The sequence below is a fragment of the Microcaecilia unicolor genome, chromosome 5, assembly GCF_901765095.1.
Source record: "Microcaecilia unicolor chromosome 5, aMicUni1.1, whole genome shotgun sequence".
In the NCBI taxonomy this organism is placed as follows: Eukaryota; Metazoa; Chordata; class Amphibia; order Gymnophiona; family Siphonopidae; genus Microcaecilia; species Microcaecilia unicolor.
In genome coordinates this window covers 182,013,717-182,036,982 of record NC_044035.1, presented here as the reverse complement: position 1 = coordinate 182,036,982, position 23,266 = coordinate 182,013,717, and the positions used below count along the sequence as shown (strand labels likewise).

Here is a 23,266-nt window from a genome sequence, read left to right as displayed (position 1 = left end):
ACTGAAAAAAGGTGTGAGCAAAATCTAAATAAATAAATAAACTTTCATATACCTTCTGAATGTACAATAACTTTTTAATCTCTCTAAAATTACGTGATAATTTGTTCCACAAATCAGGGCCACTACCTACGTTAGATTTCTTCATAGTAAAGGATTTTCAGCATACTAAATTCAAAGGTATTGTTAATCTAATTTCTCGTGCAGAACACAGCAGTCTTGTGGCAGAAAACAAAAAGATTGTATTGCAAAGATAGGATGGGGCTAAACCATATAAAATTTTTAAAACAAACATTAATAGCTTGTAACTTAATTAGGAGCAGGGTATCACGATTGGTAAATTTTTCCTTCAGGATCAGTTTGTATTTGTGAATCCGGTGAACCTAACAAGACAATATTACAGTAATCTAGTTGGCTCATAATCACTGCTAACAAAACTGTTTGTAATTGAGTCAGCACAAGAACAACATACATTTAGTTATATTTAAACAAATGAGACATCTGCATGAAACAAAATATTTATTTTTATTATTTTGACTTATAAAACCACTTGTCCCTGAAACATACTCAAAACAGAATAATCCATTTGTGTATCTAAAATGTAAACTTCTACAAAACAGATGAGATGAAGATGTGATTCCATGTGCCCCAATGAAAGGAGAGTTAAATTTTACTTCCATTTAATTTCAATATATTCCATCTTTATAATACCAGGCTTCCCAAGGCAGATTACAACAACAGTTAAGAAGAACCTATCAGGAAACAGGATATCCTCCTTAAGAACATAAGAATGCCCATACTGGGTCAGACCAATGGTCCATCTAGCTCAGTATCCTGTTTCCAACTGTGGCCAATCCAGGTCACAAGTACCTGGAAGAAACCCAGAAAGTAGCAACATTCCATGCTACCAATCCCAGGTCAAGCAGCAGCTTCCCTATGTGTGTCTCAATAGCTGACTATGGACTTTTCCTCCAGGAACTTGTCCAAACCTTTTTTTAAACCCTGATACTCTAACCACGGTTACTACATCTTCTAGCAAAGAGGTCCAGAGCTTAACTATTCATTGATTGAAAAAATATTTCCTTCTATTTGTTTTAAAAGTTGTGACAAGGCAAGCCCCAGAAACTCCCCAGTGAAGCAGTTGAGCCCGGAACTACGGGTCCCAGAAGTTCTTGCAAGAATGAGTAAGGAGAGTAGTCCTAAAAAGATGGAATGGATTCCGAGTCCCAGCAGGGGGAGCAATGGCTCGAGGCAGGGTGAGCCTGTTACTCCCTTCCCCACTAGAGGGCGAGGGAAGGATGAAGCTCTGTTTCCATGGCTTCACCATCAGTATATAATTCCCCCCAGCTGTGAGAAGGGGAGGGCAGATATCCTGGAGACTCTCGGTCACCAGGGAGAAGGAGAGATGAAGGGAGAGAGAGATTCCATGGAGTATGTGGAGGAAGGAAGTAGTCTGCCACTAGAGCTGCCCAAGGGAGAGGAGCCAGCTACCATGGACTGGGAGACTTCAAAGGTTGCCCTGCCCAGCACATGAAGGCAGTGGAGGAGGCCACACCGGGTGTGGTGCTGAGAGATGGGAGAAACTGTCAACCCTGCTCCTGACAGGGTTATTTCTGTGCTGTGTAAGAAAGCAGGTGATTTGGGGTATTGATTTGATGTGCAAAGACTGTCAATGAAGACTTTTTCTGAACTATGGTGCCCTATGGGAAGTATGCCAGACTCTTACTGAACCCTTCTGAAGGAGGGGGAAGGAAGGGAAACTAAGGCCTAATAGAGGGCCTGAACTCGTGAGGAGCTGAACATTTGCAGAGGGATTTGGGACCTGGACTGTACCTTTTTCTTTTGAAGATTATCTTATGAGGACTGTACCTTTTTCTTTGGAGGATTACCTTATGAGGACTGTACCTTTTTCTTTTGAGGATTATCTCAGGAGGACTGTACCTTTTGTTTTGAGGAATATATTATGATTTTTGGTATGAAATTGCCTTGATAATAAAATACTTTGGCCCGAGTCCCAGTATCAGCAGTATTTTGTCCTGGAACCCTGGGAGCCCGCAGGCTTGCCGGCTTCACCCAAGAGGAGGAAGTGGACCCCCATTACAAAGTGTTTACATGTAACTTCATTGAGAGACCTATTTACTAAGCCACGGCAAAAAGTGGCCTGCAGCAGTGTGAGCATGTCTTTTGGGCATGTGCTGGGCCAGTTTTTACCGCGTCCTGGAAGAAGGGGCTTCTTTTAAGGGGCTGGAAAATGGACGAGCGGCAACATAAAAACCAGCACATGTCCATTTTCGGCCTGAGACCTTACCGCCACCCATTGACTTAGCATAGCAGTAAGGTCTCATGTGCTACCTGGGCGGTAGGTATGCAGCATGCACCCACTGCTGTTTACCACTGGGTAAGCGCCACACGGTAGAAAATAGAAAATATTTTCTACCGAGTCTTTTTGGCACGTGCCAAATTCAGAATTACTTCCCGGGGCATGCAGTAGACCCTTACGAGCCTTTGTAAAAGGCTCCTGAATGTCCCTTAGTCTTTGTAGTTTTTGAAAGAGTAAAAAATTGATTCACTTCTACTCGTTCTACACCACTCAGGATTTTGTAGACCTCAATCATATTTCCCCTTAGCCATCTCTTTTTCAAGCTGAAGAGCCTAACTTCTTTAGCCTTTCCTCATATGAGAGAAGTTCCACCCCCTTTATCATTTTGGTTGCTCTTTTTTGAACCTTTCTAATTCCACTATATCTTTTTTGAGATACGGCAACCAGAATTTAATGTTATACTCATGGTGAGGTTTCACCATGGAGTGATACAGTCGCATTATAGTATTATTGTTCTTATTTACCATCCCTTTCCTACTAATTCCAAGCATCCAGTTTGCTTTTTTGGCTGCCGCCGTACCCTGGGCAGAAGGTTTCAGCATATTGTCTACGACAACACCAACATCTTTTTCTTGGGTGCTGACCACCAAGGTGGACCCTACCATGAGGTAACTATGATTTAGATTATTCTTCCCAATGTGCATCACTTTGTATTTGTCCACATTAAATTTCATCTGCTATTTGGATGCCCAGTCTTCCAAATTCCTAATGTCTTCCTGCAATTTTTCACAATCCGCATGTGTTTTTTTAACAACCTTGACTATTTTTATGTCATCTGCAAATTTTGTCACCTCACTCGTCGTTCCGATTTCCAGGTCATTTATAAATATGTTAAATAACGCCAGTCCCAGGACACTTAAATTTGGCCATGTATTACTGTATTCTATAGAACAGTGTAGAGAAATGAGCACAAAATATAGAGAGTTTATTACTGCTGTTTCTACCAGCTACAATAATTGTTTAAGCTGTTTTAGTGATATTGAATTTTATCTAATATAATAAAACGCACCGTGAACGTTCTAATGAGGACAACGTTCTGAAGTCACTAAAACACTCCCTGAAGGGTTCGTGGCGTTCGTGGTGTGAAGCCAGCCAGGCTGCCAGCCATCTCTGCCCCGCCCTCGCGTCAAGCGTCATGACGTCCAGGGCAAACGTCATGACGTCGACGGCGCAAAAAAAAAAATGCAGCGTCAGGGAAGGAGGTGGCGCTCCCGACGTCTCTAGCCTTCCCTTCGCTGTGTTCCGCCTTCTTCTGATGTCAAGGATGACGTCAGAAGAAGGCGGAACACAACGAAGGGAAGGCTAGACGTCGGGAGCGCCGCCTCCTTCCCTGACGCTGCGCTGCCGGAACCGCCGCCACGGAGGTAAATTTTAAAAAAAAAAAGGGATGTAGGGGGAAGAGAAGAGGGTGGGCAGTTGAACAATGGGAGTGGGAGGGCAGAGGAGAAACGACAGCAAGGATGCGAAGGGGGGGGGAGAAGGGGGCGGGACATGCTGGGACATGGGAGACAGAAGAGCATGGATGCGAGGGGGGGTCATGGAAGGGAGAGAGGGGAATTGCTGGAAAAGGATGAATGGAGGGGGCAGGGGACAGAGAAGCATGGATGGGCATGGATTGAGATGGCAGGGCTCAGGGTGAGAGGGGAATTGCTGTAAAAAGGATGAATGGAGGGGGCAGGGGACAGAGAAGCATGGATGGGCATGGATTGAGATGGCAGGGCTCAGGGAGAGAGGGGAATTGCTGGAAAAGGATGAATGGAGGGGGCAGGGGACAGAGAAGCATGGATGGGCATGGATTGAGATGGCAGGGCTCAGGGAGAGAGGGAAATTGCTGGAAAAGGATGAATGGAGGGGGCAGGGGACAGAGAAGCATGGATGGGCATGGATTGAGATGGCAGGGCTCAGGGAGAGAGGGGAATTGCAGGAAAAGGATGAATGGAGGGAGCAGGGGACAGAGAAGCATGGATGGGCATGGATTGAGATGGCAGGGCTCAGAGAGAGAGGGGAATTGCTGGAAAGGATGAATGGAGGGGGCAGGGGACAGATGGGCATGGATTGGGAGGGCAAGGCTCACACTCTCTCTCTCTCATATACAATGTCTTTCTGACTCTCACTCTCACACACTCTGTCTCACAATGTATCACATTCACTCTCTATGTGCCACACAGTCACTCACACACTCGCTTGGTCTCATACACTCACTCTCACAGAGAATCTGTGTCTCACACACACTCTCTCTCTCGCACACACACACACTCTCACACTGTGTCTCACATACACACTTGCACACACTCTCATTCTCACACACACACTCTCACAAACACACTCACACCCAGACTCACTCTCTCTCTCACACACACACACTCACACTTTCACTCTGACTCTCACACAGTCACTCTCACATACACTCTCCCAAACATACACACTCCGAGGAAAACCTTGCTAGCGCCCGTTTCATTTGTGTCAGAAACGGGCCTTTTTTACTAGTTTTATAATATATAGCTAGACATGGGAAGTTTTCAAATAAATTAAAAAAAACCTGTCAAGTAAAAATAAATGTTCTATCCTCCACCTTTTAAGACACTGCTTATCCAACCAGAACAGCTTTAGACTTTTATTTCTAACTAGTAAAAAAGGCCCGTTTCTCAAACAAATGAAACGGGCGCTAGGAAGGTAATGACCTTCTGCCATTAATGTTTTTAATGGAAGTGTAAGGATAAATGTGTTGTGATGGTAATGAATAATTTTAATTGTTGTATTATGTGAAATATTATGCATAAAAATGAGATATGTATTCTTTTATGTATTTGTATTGTTTGTCTGTGGTTGATATTTATTGTATGCTGTTTCGCATGGAGACACTAAGAGCAGTCATAGCCTTGGTTCAAGCGGAAGAATTTCTCACTGCCGTCTATCTCAAGGAGACGTACTTGCAAATACGCATATGGTTCCCACATCTGAGGTTTCTACATGTTGCGGTGCTGGGCCTTCACTTCCAGTTCAGGGCTTTGTCCTTCAGTTTGGCCACAGCTCCAAGAACATTTACTGAGGTTATGGTGGTGGTGGCGGCAGTGTCCTTAATTCATGTGTCATCCTATTCAGGTAGCGTGATGGTGAAGGACAGAATTGTCCATTTTCTGCAGTTGTTGGGTGATCATTTTTGAGCAGAGCAGACTTAACTCCATCACAGATGCTGGAGTACCTAGGTGTTCTATTCCCGCTGGTCTCCAGTGTCACAGAAGTACAACCTTCATCTTCCTTGGACATTGGTTGCTAGATGGAGAATGCAATGGTGGTTGTCATGTAGGAATTTGACCATCAACACAGTGGAAGGTGGTTGGATGCCAGCAAGTCGGGTTAAGGAGCTCATTACAAGTTCCATCTGGCACAGGGCATCTGGATGAAATATGAGTCTCAGTGGTCGATAAATCACAGAACTTAGGGCAGTGTAGAATGCCTTATTCGACTTCGTTCCCTTTCTGGTGGGGGCCCTGGTCTGAGTTTTCTCCCAAAGAGTTGGCGTTCCTGAAATACAGAAAAACTCAAGAAGAGGAACACGGAGAGGAATACCGGATGAAACTGAAAGAAGCCAAGAGAGAGATATGTCTGGCGAAAGCGCAAGTGGAAGAAAAAATGGCTAGAAATGTAAGGAGGGTTGACAAAAATTTCTTCAGGTATATTAGTGAAAGGAGGAAGACTAAAAAAGGAATTGTGAGACTGAAAGATGCTGGGAACCGCTATGTAGATAATGATGAAGAAAAACCAAATTTGCTAAATAGATACTTTTGTTCAGTTTTCACAGAAGAAAATCTTGGAGAAGGACCACAATTGACTAGCAAAAGTACAAATGAGAATGTAGTGGATACAGCACCGTTCACGGAAGAGTGTATGAACAACTTGAAAAGCTAAAGGTAGACAAAGCCGTGGGACCGGACGGGATCCACCCCAGGATATTGAAGGAGCTCAGAGAGGTTCTGGCGGGTCCTCTTAAAGATTTGTTTAATAAATCCTTGGAGACGGGAGAGGTTCCGTGGGATTGGAGAACGGCGGATGTGGTCCCTCTTCACAAAAGTGGTGATAGGGAAGAAGTTGCCGCACGTCCATTTTCTGCAAAAACTTTTAAAAAGGCATTTTTTACAGGTGCGTTGAAAAATGATTCTGCGTGCATCCAAAACACACATCTACACTACCACAGGCTATTTTTCAGCACACCTTAGTAAAAGGGCCTCTTTGTTTTTGTGGCAATTTTGCAAAAGAAGTGCAGGCTATATGTACCCTCTTGTGAGCTCTCCAGGGACAGAAAAATACTTTCTGTGCCTGAACATAACTCACCTTGATCTACAACTGAAAAAAAAGATATGAGCCAAATCTAAAAGTGCCTGGGGGTCTGTAGAAGGTGGCAGGGAAAGGTATAAATCTGAATATGTACCCCGGTGCAGAAAAAGCTGGTCCCAGCTCTGCTTATTGCTGAAAAACAAGAATGCAAGTTCTTTAAATGTCAACAACACTTATACCTAATTCTGATTGGAAACATTTTTATACCTATGTTAGATATTGCATACCACAGAAAGGAGAGGGTGAAGTGAGCTGAACCTTTCCCCCAGACAACACAATCTTGTACAGAGGGCTTTTCCCCCCTATACATCAGTTATGGGGTGTCTGCACTATATCAAATGAAAATCTGTGCCTACACTTTATTACCCCTTTAAAAAATACATTTACAGTATGCTGAATTTAATGGACTTTTCTTATTATCAATTTGTCAAGAGGCAATCACTTTGCCTGCCGGCTTCACCAATGTAACATGTCAATAATTTGGAGTTTCGAATGCTGAACGGTAAACAGTTAACTCTCAAGCTTTCACATCGTCAGATTTATGTTTTTCCTTCCATGAATAACATCTTCACAAATGAGGTAAGAAATTCCCCTTCCTTTCTCCTCCTCAACCCACACACATGCACAAGTACTTTCCTCACACCCAGTTCAGCCCACACCATTCTTTCGTAGATTGCATATTATCTGAGTACACTGACTTCTTTTATTTGTTTGGTGAAGCCTTGAACTCTATCAGTATGAGAAGAAAAGTAAAATGAAAAGCTAAAAAAAAAAAAATATCCTTCAAGCCTCAAGGCTTGATATATTTCGACATGTCCTTCCACAGACAAGTCCAAAGGGTTAGAAATGAAGGACGGACTGCACATCAACATGCAGTGTCATGGTCTTTTCAACTGCTCTTGACAGTTCTTCATATTTCATTTTCCCTCCATCACCATGACACAGAGACTCACTGATATCACTCAAATCACATGATTAGGGTTTCCCAAACTAGGGCTGCAGAGCTATGTTTAGATTGAAGTATGCGTTGATAGGATAAGGAAATGCTAGCTTTACATAGGCTCTATGCTCACGGACAACATATTCAAGGTAAGATCGCACCATGGAGTGATACAGAGGTATTATAATATTCGTTTATCTTATTTTCTATCCCTTTCCTAATAATTCCTAGCATTCTGTTTGCTTTTTGGCCACTGCCACACACAGCAGAAGATTTCAGCTTATTGTCCATGATGACACCTAGATCTTTTTCTTGGGTGGTGACTCCTAAAGTGGAACCTAGCATCAAGAAACTATGAATTGGATTATTCTTCCCAATGTACATCACATTGCATTTGTCCATATTAACTTTCATCTGCCATTTGGCTGCCCAGTCTTCCAGATTCCTAAGGTCCTTCTGCAGTTTCTCAGAGTTCACATATGATTTAACAACTTTGAATATTTGGTGTCATCTGCAAATTTAATCACCTACTTGACATTTCCATTTCCAAATCATTTATAAATAGCACCAATCCCAATACAGATCTCTGAGACATACCACTATTTACCTTCCTCCATTGAGAGAAATGACCATTTAACCCTACTCTCTCTTTTCTATCTTGTAACCAGTTCCCAATCCACAACAGGAATCTCTCATGAAAGTCTTTGTAAAAGCCTTTCTGAAATCTAGAAACACTACATCAACTGGCTGGCTGGCCTTAACTAGGGGCAGCCACAGGGGCCCATGCTTAACTGAGCTAACTTTATAACTGACTGCTGACCAAAAGTTAAAAGCTTATTTTCCCTTTCATCTCCATTTCCATCTCTTTCCTTCTCCCTTTCCCTTGGCAATTGTGATGCTCAGCACTGACATTGTATACTCCTTCCATCATACCACCAACCAGCCCTTACATCTTCTCCCTCTCACTCCCCCTCACCCTTTGGTGTCACGCTTCTCAGAAAGATAATACCATTTTATTGCCTTTTTGGTTTCACCTCCTCACAGCATCAGCTTTAAATAAATAAATAAATAAATCTCCAACACCTCATTTGAAATTTTAAGTCTCGGGTAGGGGAGACCCACAATTGTTAAAGCCAGCCTTGTTGGTGAGGCAAGATTTCCCTTGGCTGAAACCATGTTGATTCTGTCCCATTAAACCATGTTTTATCTATCCCCCCTGTTTACTAAGCAGCGCAGCAATGTCGACATAGCCCATTCAAAGTACATGGGCTGTGTTGGCATTAGCGCAAGACAGCCACTAGCGCAGCTTAGTAAACGGGGGGGGGGGGGGGGGGAGGGTATGTGTTCAGTAATTTTATTCTTTATAATAGTTCCTATCTTTTTGCCTTGCCCTGACATCAGGCTTACCAGTCTGTAATTTCCTAGAACTCGCCAATCTTCAGGTCCCATGAAAAAGTTTAATGACAGGTTACAGATTACTAATAGTAGATCAGCAATTTCATGTCTGATTTCTTTCAGTACCCTAGGGTATATACCATCCGGTCCAGATGGTTTACTACTCCAAGATGTGTATGTGTCCGATTTAATAAACCTGAATATTCAATAAGAGCCCATTAAGGAGCTACAAGCTCAACTTTTTGGTTTTCAACACTAGAGAGGTAAGCACAATCGCCCACTCACTTGTGCAAACCTAGATACAAGTAAGCAGTTAGCTGACACCTGCTGACACATGTAAATGTCAATGTCTAACTCTTTTTTCTTAATACTTATTTTCATTACTGTTGCAAAGTTGAAAATACCTGCATAGGATTTGGTCTTGTTCAAAATACACTCCCTCCACAATTGTGCACTACAGTTAAATTTTTTATATTCCTCTTATACCCCAAATGAGTTCTAAGCAGATAACAATAAAAGACAACCAGATCAGCTATCTAGGAATTAGATCACAGCAATCAAGAAATAAATGTTAATGCTTCTCCAGAACATACTGCCAAAACAATTGAGTTTTGATGACTTTTTTGAGCAGGTCAAAGCTAGATAAGGACCTGATATCTTCTGGTAAAGCTGACCAAAAATTGACTGATAAAAAAAGGTTTGAAGTATTTTCTGATATCGTACACTTTTAGGGCCTGGAAATAAGCACACCCCTGGTCACTGGTGTTCTTGACAGTAGAAAGGGTCGTGACAACAGCATCAAACAATGGTATCCCTCATATATAGACCCACATCTATGAGATAATAAAAACTATATATCAACCCAAATAAAGGAGTTTGACTCTTGTATATACTGATAGTATGGAGGGTGAATCTATTTGTTTTTCACCAATTTAAAGGGACACCTCCATACTATCAGTATATACAAGAGTCAAACTCCTTTATTTGGGTTGATATATATTATATTGGGTTTGCCTTCTCCCACACTAGTTAGAGTTTTCCTATAATAAAAACTATGTCATAAAACATGATATCTCATAGATGTGAGTCTACATATGAGGGATAATATGTATGATGCTGTTGGCATGGCCCTTTCCACTCTCAAGAACACGAGTGACCAGGGGTGTGTTTCTTTACCTGTAACAGCCTCCTTTCCCTTCAAGTTGAGCCCTTCAATACTGAGAGGCTGCCAGGAATTCAGACACAGGACTGGAATGCTTCCAGCAGGAAGGAGAAGCATCAGATGACCAGAAGAGAGAGAAGAAGAAGTACCAGGCAGAACCATATCCAAAACAGCAGCCAGAGACAAAGTCTAGTCACAGGCAGAGAAGTTTCATTACCAAGAAGCAGCAACCAACAAGGTCCTCAGAGACTCATAGGAGACCTATCTGAAGATAAGGAAAGCAGGGAGTTCCAGGGTTATATAAGCACAGGGATGCATACTTTGGGAACCAGTCAGAGAACAGGCATTCATAGGGGAAGCATAGGGGTGCTTCAGATCATCAGCTCAAGACTAGTAACAGTATAAAGGGCAGGAAAGGGCCCGGGTTTACTTTCTATATGGGACCAGTCCATCATTTGAACGGGCTGTGTCAGCATTTAGCGCAGGGCAGCTGCTAGCATGGCTTAGTAAACAGGGGGTTAATGTTGTAATTCTGGATAACTGTTCCATCTCTTGCTTATTTAAACCGCAGTGAACCACACCTACAAGGTATTTGCGGTATATAAATACCAAGTGTAATGTAATATAATGTAATGTACAATTTAAAAAATCATAGAAAGGCAGCAGAAAGGAACGCCATTGAAAACAGGAAAGGCAATGAATCATACCATCATACCAATAGTAAGGCTAAGAAAATAGAAAGGAGGGAAGGGGAGGGACAAGAAGGGAAAAAGGGGGAAGCAGTGACTGATGTTCACCTTCATCTTCCAGCATTAATGCCACTGCAAATAGATAGGCTTTTAGGCCTACTTTAAAATTTAGAAAGATGTTTTTCTCTTTCTCTTTCCTTTATTTGTTAATTTCTGAATTTTCTAAATCATTGTATTGGAATGTGCCATTGAATATGCCCTCTGACTGTTATAGCACTGTCTGGGCAGAGCTGGTGCAGTCCTGAATTTATGTGGGCACCAACAATATTCAGTGCCAGTGCCTACATAGCTAACAACTGGACAAGTAGGAACGCTTACCTGTGTATACTTGACTATAAGCCAAGATTTTTGGGCCCAAAACAAGCCCAAAAATTGTGATTTTGACTTATAGTCGAGTTGGCACAAATTTCTGTCCTTTCCCCCTTTCCTCATGGTGACTGGCATTTCTCCAGTCACTCTTATTCTTAACAGTTTCTAAAAACAACCTTGCTCTTTGGACATTTGTCCATCTTTATTTGCTGAAAAATATTCCATCAAGTCTAATCTGTTAGATAACTTGTTTTGTAAATGCTGTGTTTGAGGAAGGAATCTATCCAGATGATTTGTCCCATATTGTTTTAACCCCCATCCTTAAATAACTCAGGGCTGATTCTTCTAAAGTTGAAAATTATAGGCCAGTTGCCAGTATATCATGAACAGCCAAACCCCTTGAATTTCTGTTAATATTCATCTTACTGAGGGGCCCTTTTACAAAGTGTTGGTAAACCGCACGCTATCCTGGAACTACCACCAGTCCAATATGGCTGCTAGTGGTAGTCCTGCCTTGAGTGTGTGCCATTTCTGGCGTGCCAGAAAAAAACCCATTTATACTGCAGCGCTAACCAGATGGTAATTGGGCATTGCCATACGCTGCCCGGTTACCATGGAAGCCCTTACCGGTAAGCGCTCCCCCCCCCCCCCCAGCATGGTCATGCGGTAAGAGTAATCCTACTGCATGGCCATTGTTTTTAGGGGCTTTTTACCCATTGCTGTAAAAAGGGCCCTGGTGTGTGGGGATAAAGGCCCCTGCCACTACTGCAGGGCCCTTTTTCCCGCAACTTAGTAAAAGAACCCCTGAGTTTCTTGTCTGTTCAAATGCTATACACTCAATCCAATATGATTTTAGGTCATTATACTTATTTATTTATTAGGATTTCTTTATCACCTTTTTGAAGGAATTCACTTAAGGCGGTGTACAGTAAGAATAGATCAGACATGAGCAATAGGCAATTACAGCAGTAAAAATATTCAAATAACAATACAAAGTATGACATATTATACTACTTAGAATGTTAACACAATACGTAATAGAACATTTTAATTGATAGTGAAGGGGTAAAGCAAATATGGAACATATAGATAGGTAAGAGAGTACGAAGAGTTAGATAGTAGGGTGACTAATTTAAAGAAAGTTGCACATGTGGTCAGAGAGATGGTTAAATATTATCTCAGCTACGGTAGGAGTGAATAAACATGTCCTGCTGCAGTATGTGCAGCCCATGTCACTCCTTGTGTGCGTGAGTACATAAACTTTATTAATGGAATTGGTCTCAGAAATTAGGACATTAAGTAAAGGGAAATAATTTGTACTTTTACAATTTGACATATCCACTGCATTTGATGCAGTGGACCATTCTAAGTTGTTTTACAGAATGAGTGAACTGGTTTGGGGAGTTTTTAGAAAAGAGAACATATGGCGTGTGAAAGGAAACAGTATAATGGAGGTCCCACTGTAGTGTTCCCCAGGGTTCACCGCTTTCGTCCCTATTGTTTAATATTTATTTGAGAACTTTATGAGTTGATTTATAATCGGTCAGGTGTCTCTATTTTCTCAGATGCTGCTATTTTTCTTCTTTGTCCTGCTTTACATAAGTTTGAAGATACATTGGCATCTTCAAAGCAAATTATTGCAAAGACAGATTTTTGGGCCCAGGAAAATTTTTTAAAGTTAAACAAGTTCAAAACAAAGATCGTTTGATTTGGTCAATATAAACTCCTTCCTGTCAGGGATTTTACATTGCCTTCCGATGAGATCTTGAAATCTGAAGATAAATCTAAAATTCTTGGAGTCTTAATTGATTCTAATTTAATGATTGAACCTTAAATTAATGCTCTGGTAAAAAAAAACAATTATTCTATTGATTGTGACAGTTGAGGGCAATTTGATCAGTGTTGAGTCCTCAGGGTTTTAGGAATACTGCTCAGGCTATACTACTTCCATACTGTATCTAGATTATTGTAACTTGCTGTACTGTGGACTTTTGGATAAATTTTATTTATTTATTTTATTTGCTACATTTGTATCCCACATTTTCCCACCTATTTGCAGGCTCAATGTGGCTTACATATTATCGGAAAGGCGATTACCAATTCCGGTAAGAAAACAAATACAAAGTAGTGTCCGGTAAGAAAGACAAGTCCGGTGAGAAAAACAAATACAAAGTAATGTTGGGTAGTATAGATTGGACTGGAACAAACACAGTTATAGCATCTTTGAGCGGAAGAGTTATGTTATGTCCATTTCAGGCTTTGGGTTCGTTGTGTTGCAGAGTCCGGGCTTTGGGTTTGTTGTGTTGCAGAGTCCGGGCAATTAGGTTGGGTAGGTAGGGTAGGCCTTTTTGAACAGGTTAGTTTTTAGTGATTTCCGGAAATTTAAGTGGTCATATGTTGTTTTCACGGCATTTGCTAGTACGTTCCACAATTGTGTGCTTAAGTATGAAAAGCTGGATGCATAGGTAGATTTGTATTTAAGTCCTTTGCAACTTGGGTAGTGGAGATTTATGTATGTTCGTGTGGATCTGGATGTGTTTCTGGTTGGTGGGTCCTTGAGGTCTGTCATGTATCCTGGGGCTTCACCATAGATTATTTTATGCACTAGGGTGCAGACTTTGAAAGCAATACGTTCTTTTATAGGAAGCCAGTGTAGTTTTTCCTGGAGGGGTTTTGCGCTTTTGAATCGCGTTTTTCCAAATATAAGCCTGGCTGCCATGTTTTGAGCGGTCTGAAGTTTATGGTTTGTTCTGTGCATCCCACGTAGATTCCATTGCAGTAGTCTGCATGGCTTAATACCATTGATTGTATCAGGTTACGAAATGTTTCCCTCGGGAAGAATGGTTTCAGGCGTTTGAGTTTCCACATAGAATGGAACATTTTCTTTGTTGTGGATTTTACTTGGCTCTCTAGTGTTAGGTTTCAGTTGATTATGACACCGAGGATTTTCAGGCTGTCTGAGTTAGGGAGGGTGTATTCTGGGGTGTTTATAATTTTAGGGTTGTCCATATTGTGATGGGATGAGAGGATGAGACAGTGTGTTTTTTCTGCATTGAGTTTCAGTTGGAATGCATTTGCCCATGAGTTCATGATGTCCAGGCTGAGTTTGATTTCATTGGTGATTACTGTCAGATCATGTTTGTAAGGGATGTATATTGTGACATCATCTGCATAGATAAAAGGGTTAAGGCCTTGGGTGGTTAATGACTTGGCTAGTGGGGTCATCATTAAGTTGAAGAGGGTTGGCGATAGTGATGAACCTTGGGGTACTCCGCAGTCTGCTTTCCATGGTGAAGACATGTTTGAAATCATTAAAGAGGCTGCAATTATTGCAGAATACTGCTGCTAGACTTATTTTTTGATTAGGAAAGTTTAAGAGAGCCTCCCTTTTGTTGGTGAAGTTGTATTGGCTACCTATTAGAGCGAGGATAAAATAAAGTGGCATTCCTTGTTTTTAAGTCATTATGGGGGAGATTCTATATATTGCACCTAGAAAATCCACAAGGGAATTGTTTTAACCTAAGCATATTCTAAAAGATTTAGGCACTGTATATAGAATACACTTAGTTGATCTCTCCTAGCGCTACTAAGCACATCCATTTACACCAATGAAAATGTGGCATAAATCCATGCACGTAGATTTACACAGACTGGTCCATATTCTATAGCAATGTGGCTAAATTTGGGAACACCCATGAAATGCCCATAGCCTTGCCCCTTTTGAACTGTGCACTTTAGAGGGCACAGTTCATTACAGTATACGCTTAGCGAGTTATGCATGTAAATTCTAATTATTGCCAATTAGTTCTCATTATTGCTTCTTAAGTGCCATTAACAATGCTGATTGGTATATAGTTTGAATATTCCAAGATTTCTTGCATCTACTCATCTGACTCATTGTATGAAACTTAATTATCCATCGATGAGAAATATTCATTATAATATCTTGTAGAGCTTACTTTTGCCTATCAACGAGCTTTTTTTAAAACATTCAAGGTGCTGTATAAGTCCCGACCTGGAAGTTCCATTTCCTACCTAGATGCCGTATGCAAAATCAGGCTTCATTTGTGTCAGGTTGGGTAAAACCAAAGGTTCGTCAAACCAGCATCTTATCTTTGACAGAAGTGAATCTGTGCCATTAGGAAGTACCTGGCAAATCCCAAGGAGCAAATCTATTCCCTGCAGATCACACCCAGGGAAATCAGTGCTTTCTCAAGTCTAGTTAATAATTGTCTATGGCCCTGTCCTCCAGGAACCCATCCAAATCATTTTCTAAAACAGAGCCTTCACCATATTCTCTGGCTACAAATTCCACAGCTTCTTTGTGTGCTGACTGAAAAAACAGTCTTACATTTGTTTTAAATATGTTACCAATTAATTTTGTGTGTCCTCTACTTTTTGTCCTACCAGAAAGGGTAAATGACTGGTCCCTTTCACAATTTTCCACATCCCTCATGATTTTATAAACTTCTAGCATATTCTCTTTCAGTTATCTCTCCCCCAAGGTTAAAAAAACAACAACAACCTGTTCATCCCTTCATCATAGGGGAAGCTATTCCATCCCTCATATGATTTTAATTGCCCTTCTCTGTACCTTTTCTGGGCCCTCTATAGTCTATATTTCATTCAAATGTGTTAGCAAGTACTGCATACAATACTCAAGGTACAGTTGTACTGTGCGTATGTACAGAGGCAACATGATATTTCTAGTTTTGTTTTCTATTGTTATCTGAATAGTTCATATTAGATTTTCTTTTTCAGCTGCCACTATTTACAGAGCTGAGGATTTCAACATAGCATTCACAGTGACTACAAGATCCTATACTTTAAATTATTATTTCCTGTGTGTATCACTTGTTCACATTAAATTTCATCTGCCATTTAAGCAACCAGGTCCCCAGTCTCACAATATCCTTCTGCAACTCTCTAGAATCTGCTCATGTTTTAACAACTTTGAATAAATTGGTGTCATCAGTATATCTGATCACCACAAAGCCTTCAGATCTCTGGGGCACACCATTATTCACTGCTATTCACTAGAACAGCTGACCATTTTGCCCTATTCTTTGTCTCCTATCCTTCAACTAGTTGTCAATCAACAACTGGACATTAAGGCTGATTTTCTATAGGGTATCTAAATAAGAATTGGGATAATCAGATCAGGATGTTCACAATTCACAGAGTATTTTATAAAAGCCTCTGCTAAATGCAGAGACTTTTGTAAAATACATGAAAGAATGATGTCAAATACATGTGTATTTGCTGGCATATTGAGCAGCAGAGCCATGTTAGAAAGAAACACATTGACAATAGCAGCAGTACCATACAAAAATTTACACCTTAAAGCACTAGTAAATATACAAGTGAGTTCCAATCATGAAACACACTTGTATTTGCTGGCATTTACATAAAGTGCTGGATTTTTTTAAAATGTTGTATTAGCAGAGTCAGCCCTAGCACTAGGCAAACTAAGCAGTTGCCTAGGGTGGCATAATTTTAGGGGTTGCAATTTCTAATATTCTCTCCCCCTCCCACACCCCCACAGTCAGGGACGGCCCTATAATGACGCCAGCTGAGGCGGCGGCCTCAAGTGGCACTACAAAGGAGCGACATCTTGCCATCAGTCAGCACTCTGCCACATTCCTCCTCCGGCATCTTTCCTTCCTTTCCCTTCCCTTCTATCTACCACCATGCCATGCAACCCCCCCCCCCCCCCCCCCACACACACACACACACACACACCCGGGCCAGCATCTCTCCTTTTCCTTCCTCCCTCCCTCCCTCAACCCTCTTCTCTCGAGTCTACCTTTAATTTGACTCAAAGGTTACCAGGCAGCGGCAGTGATTCACACGTGCTGCCCTGCTGCCGGCCCGATATTCTCTCTCTACTGCTGTGGCCTGCCCTCTCTGAGTAAATTTCTGTTTCCGCTGGGGAGTGCTGCAGTAGAGAGAGAGGATGTCAGGCTGGTGGCAGGGCAGCACCTGTGAATCACTGCTGCCACCCAGTGTGTTTTGAAATAAATTAAAGGTAGATTCGGGGAAAGAGTGTTGAGGGAGGAAGAGGGGAGATGCTGGCCTGCTGTGTAGGGTGGGGGAGGAGAATGTGGAGAGAAAGCGTGAGAGATGTTGGGTTTGGAGTATTAGAAAGAAGGGAGGGAAAGAGAGGTGGAAGGGTGAGATATTGGACTCAGGGAGGGGGAGAGATGAAAGACGTGAGGATGGGGTAATGGAAGAGTGGGCAGGAGAGATGTCAGATTCATGGGAGGGAGTGGGAGAGGGAGAGATGAAAGGGGAGGGTGGGGAGGGAGGAACAGGAGAGGAAGAGGGGAGGGCAGAGGGGTTGTGAGGATTGGGGAGCAGGAATAGATGGGGATGGAGAGAAAGAGATGGACTCGAGAGAGGTCAAAGGGTGCTGAAGGGGGAGAGGGAGAGGGAAAAATGGATGGTACAGGGTGGAAGGGGCAAATAGGGATATGGACGGGGGGAAGGTGAAGGTGGGAGATAGACTTGGGGGAGGCTGGAGGGGGGAAATGGGGAGAAGGGGCGATGGACAGGGAATACAGAGGGTAGATGGACTTGGGGGGCAGAAGTGGGAGAGAGAGATGTCAAATGGGGTAGAAGGGAGGGAAGGAGAGATGTCAGGGGTGGAAGGGTAAAGGTAAAAAACCCCTATGTGTAGTCCAAGCAGAAATCCAAGGAGTAGGGTGGACCAAGAAATCTTTGCAGCCAGAGGTAAATAAAAGCAATTTTATTCAGCACCATACATGTATTTCTCAAACCCTTGAAGCAGATGGTTGTTCCGTTGAAACATGGCCCTGTGTCAGGTCAACTACATGTGTGGTGCTGAATAAAATTGCTTTTCTTTACCTCTGGCTGTGAAGATTTCTTGGTCTACCCCTACTCCTTGGATTTCTGCAGGGGTGGAAAGGTACAAGGGTGGGGTGAGGGATAAGGAGGGGGGGATGCTAGGAATGGTGGATCCATGTGGGAGAGGCCATGGGAGGGATGTCAAGGAGATGAGTGAGAAGAGGTTAGTGTGTATTGAGAGCAGATGAAAGATAAAAGGGAATAGGAGGATGGGAAATATGAGAGCTAGGGGAAGAGAGAAGGAGATAGAAAGTTGATAAGTAGATGAAAAGTGAAAAGGAATAGAGCAAGAGGGCAAAAGTTGAGTGGACAGAGACAGAAAAGAAAAAAATGGAGGATAGCGCTTAAAGAGAAAGATTGATGTATCAGAGACAGGTGTAGTGAGGGAAGGAGGCGAGAGGAGGAAATAACAAATGGACAGCGGCCACTGGAAACAGATTTGGCAGAAGACAGAAAAGCAGAAAAAAAACCTGGGACAAATATGATGGAAAAATAAGGCCCAGAAACACAAAGGTAGAAAAATGTGTTTCATTTTGAATTTATTAACTGGAATATGTTAGCTTTGGAAAATGTGCATCGCAGATGTTTATGTATTGTGTTCAGTACAAAAGGAAATGTATTTGTTTCTTCAGTGTTGTTCTGTTTACTTAAATAGATGTTTTGGTGTTTTAGGGTCCAGTGTAATATTTGTAGTGTTGCCATCCCGGATCATGTGGCATAAGGAAGAAACAAGCAGCTGCATCAGCTAGTTCCTCCTCCTCTGCTGGCCTGAGCTCAACTGCTTATTTGAATTGCGTGGCTGTATGGAGTCTACGTGGTTCAAATAAGCAGTGGGCCTAGGCTGGTAGAGGAAGAGGAAATCAGTAGTTTCTAGGTTTTGAGGCTCCCATTTAAAAAAGGGTAGCAGTAGGGAATTTAAGGGACACAAGCAAGCTGCAACCACAAGCCTGAGCCTTAAACTGAAGAAAACCCTGGAAAAGTCAGTCAGAGAGCAGACCAGCTGAGTCTGAAAACACTGTTGTGACTAAGGGCCCCCCTCCCCCCTGGTGACACACACCTCAAGGCTGAGGGAAGAATAAGGGAAGCAAGTCTGAGCCCTTACACTGTACAGCCTGCCAGGATCCAGCCCTTCTTGGAGGATCATCTGACCAGAAGGACCATTCCTGCAGAACTCTGCTGCTGCTGTACCTCCTTCATCCTGCCACCCCCCACGCAACACCAGCATGACCATCCGGCACCACACAGCCAACACAAGTTGGAGAGACTGTGATCCTGCATTGCAGTCAAGGTGAAGAATTAGAAGACTTTTAGAGGTACAATTGAGCCCGGGAGTGGGGGGGGGGGGGGGGGATAGGGTGAGGGAGGGGGCTGTAAAAAAAGGTGGATGGAGTGTGGTGCAGGGAGTGTGGCTAGAAAAAAGATTGGTGATGGGGATGTACATGGGGGAGGAAGGGAAAAGGGGGAAATATAGTACATGGATAGAAGGGGATGGAGAGGAGGGGGGACATGCTGCTCATGTATGGGAGGGGGCACCCTGACATAATAGACCATGACAAAAAAAAACCCAACAAAACAGACTAAAACCAAAACAGACCATGACAAAAAAAACCGTCACAAAACAACCCCAAGACAAAATAGACTCTACACAAAACAGGGCAGGGCATTAATTCTGTTATCAACTACAGCTTCTGCCATTCTGCCTGGCATCAACATCAGGTTTTCTGATCTGTCATTTCCTGGATTTTTTTGGAATGGCACATGATGATACTGTAAGTGTTATCACACCTTGGAAAAGGACAAAGATGGAACAAGTTGTGCAAGGACAAAACAGCCACAGCCAGAACTAAGGTCACAGGAAGCAAAGATAGCTTTATGAAATATGTGTATGTAGCCACAAACCGCCTCCTCCAATCTTTCCCTAAATTTTCTGGAAGCCTGGACCCTCCCTTCTCAACTTGCTTATAAACACAGTACTGCAACAAACAGGACCACAGCCCTAGATCAGCCCATAAAGTAGGGTTACCAACACACTCCTGGCTAGGAGTCCAGGCGTCTTCTGTTGCATGAATAGAGTTGTAATCGGGGTTGGTGTAACCATTAGGTAAACTAGGCTTTTTCCTAGGGGGATAGCTTCTGGGGGGGGGGGGGGGGCAGCAAAAAGCTGCTGCGCTCAAAGCAAAAGAATAAGTCCTGACAGTTACACAATCATTATCATGTATTTTTACCCTCAAAGAGTGTGGGCAGTTTTCAAATAGCTCCTTTACCTGTTTAAACAGCTTTTGGAAATTGTCCTCATTATGTAAATATGTACAAAAGAAAATATGATGTGCATTATTGATCTGAGAAGGGTAATGGTGGGGTAATCATGACTGCTAAATTTCATTATAAGAATCTCAGGGAGAGAGGGGTTAGGACTTCAGTTTTTTTGTTGTTACATTTGTACCCTGCACTTTCCCACTCATAGCAGGTTCAATGTGGCTTACATATTATATACAGGTACTTATTTGTACCTGGGGCAATGGAGGGTTAAGTGACTTGCCCAGAGTCACAAGGAGCTGCCTGTGCCTGCAGTGGGAATTGAACCCAGTTCCCCAGGACCAAGGTCCACCACACTAACCACTAGGCCACTCCTGGAGGAAGGGGGGGGGGGTGGCAAAGCTAAAGGTTTGCCCAGGGTTTCTAATGAGGGAAGGGATGAAATTTTGGATTTAGTTCACACCTTTTTCAGCAGTAATTCAAGGTAAATTATATTCAGGTATAACCTGTATTTTCCTGTCCTTGGAGGACTCGAGTTAAATGTTTTGCCCAAGATCACAATAGGCTGCAGTGGAATTCGAACTAGGTTTCCTTGGTCTACAGCCTACTGCTGTAATTGTTAAGCTACTCCTCCATGCGTTGCACAAATCCTCATTATAATTATGGTTGTCCAAGGGCTGTAACTTTATGCATATACTGGGGAAAAAAATGCAGGACTGATTCAGCTGGTTTGGGTGACCTGGGGTAAACTGCTATGAGAGGGAAGGGCAAGTTGGCACAGGACTGCTGGGAAGCCACAAATCAGATAAAAACTAAACAACAAAAACATCTCAGAATTCAATCACTGGGGTAATACCATGGGGGCTCTACTTCATATAACTGAGCCAGTAATGCAAGCACATATAATACCACAAGATATAACCAAGTATAAACACCAGCACATTTAATACCTCAGGTTTACAAAGGATAGGTCTTATTATAAGTGGTGCTACTACGCGAGATCAAACAGCTAAGGCCACCTTGGAAGCATGGTAGAAAGCAGGAATCACTGGTCTCCCATTCCCATCTCAGAATTAGATTGTAAGCTCTGTTGGGCAGGGACTGTCTCTTCATGTTCAAGTGTACAGCGCTGCATACGTCTAGTAGCGCTGTAGAAATGATGAGTAGCAGTAGTAGAATAGGAATGATCACTAATATAGAACATACCTGAAGGGCTCATAAAGAAAGCCACGTGGTGGAGCCACACGCTTAAAACCATGTCATGCAGAAAGCTAATTTTAAGTAAATGTTATGCATGCAGAACTTGCGGGCTAATTGGAAGGGAGAAGCCTGCTGGAACACATGCGCACAAAGGTTCAGCTGTAAGCATAGTTTCTTGTGCACATGCCAAAGAAAAGTAAAAGTGCCTCACACATCTGCAGCTGTTGCTTTGCACATAAATATAAACCTTGCAAAAATTTCTTGCACATAAAGTGTTTGCAAGGCTGATATTTTTATGCACAGAAAAACTGCAGATGTGTGCTGGCACTTTCATTTTTGTCTGGACACATGTACTGTTATCTCCCATCTGTGTTTTAAAGTTGCAAGTACTCTTCCAGCTGGAGAAAAAAAAAATCACAAAAATGGCACAAAATCCTTTCAACAAACCCTTCTACGCTCTCCCGGACCTTGGAAAAAAATTATCATATTGTGCATGAGTCAAAAGCCAGTGTTTCTTTCTGTGCCTTGCAGCGAAATACATAATGGCCTCATTACCATTCATTTTAATGTAGTATATGACCCTGTCTTCCACACAAGTTAACACCCGCGCTCATTCTCTCTCTGTATTGCATGGCCAGTAATGTGATAACTGCGCAGTTAGGCTTGTGGTTCATTTCTGCATGGGCCTCTGAGTCACTAATGCCGGCACATATAACACCACAGGATTACACAAGGTACAGCTGTGTCACTAATGCCATCATAAGAAATACAATTGAATTAGAAGGGATTTGAATCAGTCACTGGCTCATACCAGTACATGTGACAGCACAGGATTCCACCAGGCACAGAGTTATTGCAAGATAAAATCAAATCACTGTGCCACAATGAAAGTCGCATTCACTTACATGGATGTAAGGAAGTTAGCTATGTAGTGGTTCTGCATAGAACAGTTTGTAGTTAAATAATTTTGAGCAGACTCTATTATATAGAATAACCCTGAGCAGCCCACATACAGAGATGTTATGGGGTCAGTCAATCTGATCTTACCAAGCACCACAGGAGGGGTGTTGTTGGACAATGCTGCTTCAGGGGTCAAACTTGGAGGGAAGAGCACATCCAGGAGCCAGAACTGGGAGGCAGGATGGACGAGGAACAGTACCAGAACCAGCTGCAGGAAGAGGAGCTGAGCCATGTTCATAACATCCAGGGTTGTGCTGGCTGTGATGGCAGCGCCTGTGAGCAAACAGGCTTTTATTTGAGCACAGAGGGTCAGGGCTGAGATAAGAAGGAAGAGAGAGAATGATGGATAGAGAAGGGAAGGGGAGGGAGAGAGACAGACATGCAGAAAGACTGAAAAAGAAGAAGAAAAACTAGGAGGAGGAAAGAGACAGAAACAATGAAAGGGGGATGTAGAAAAGAAAAGAGGTAGAGAAACTGGAAAGCAGCAGGAAAAATAAAGGCGAGGAGACAGAGGCCAAAGAGAGAAAGATTTTAATGACCTTGTCTTTGTTTATTGTGATGCTGAGAATATGAAGAAAGAAAAGAAAAGGTGGAAATGTGGAATGAGGATATTCAGACTTAAGAGAGGTTTGGGAACCAATTCACTGAACAAGATGAGTGGACGAATCAGGTTATACATTTTTTAAAAGATGGCATTGCTTTGGGCAAAACTTGTA

At 42.4% G+C, this 23,266-nt stretch overlaps 1 protein-coding gene across 1 annotated transcript in view; it reads right to left on the bottom strand.

The window, feature by feature from the left end:
• The window catches only part of LOC115470451 (phosphatidylcholine-sterol acyltransferase-like), a 137,791-nt gene extending 114,962 nt beyond the window's left edge, over positions 1-22,829 (bottom strand). Inside the window, exon 1 of the mRNA XM_030203643.1 lies at positions 22,638-22,829. Within this exon, the coding sequence (XP_030059503.1) occupies positions 22,638-22,788 (151 nt within the window). The 5' untranslated portion in view covers positions 22,789-22,829. The remainder of the gene's footprint in view (positions 1-22,637) is intronic.
• Positions 22,830-23,266: the final 437 nt, after the last annotated feature.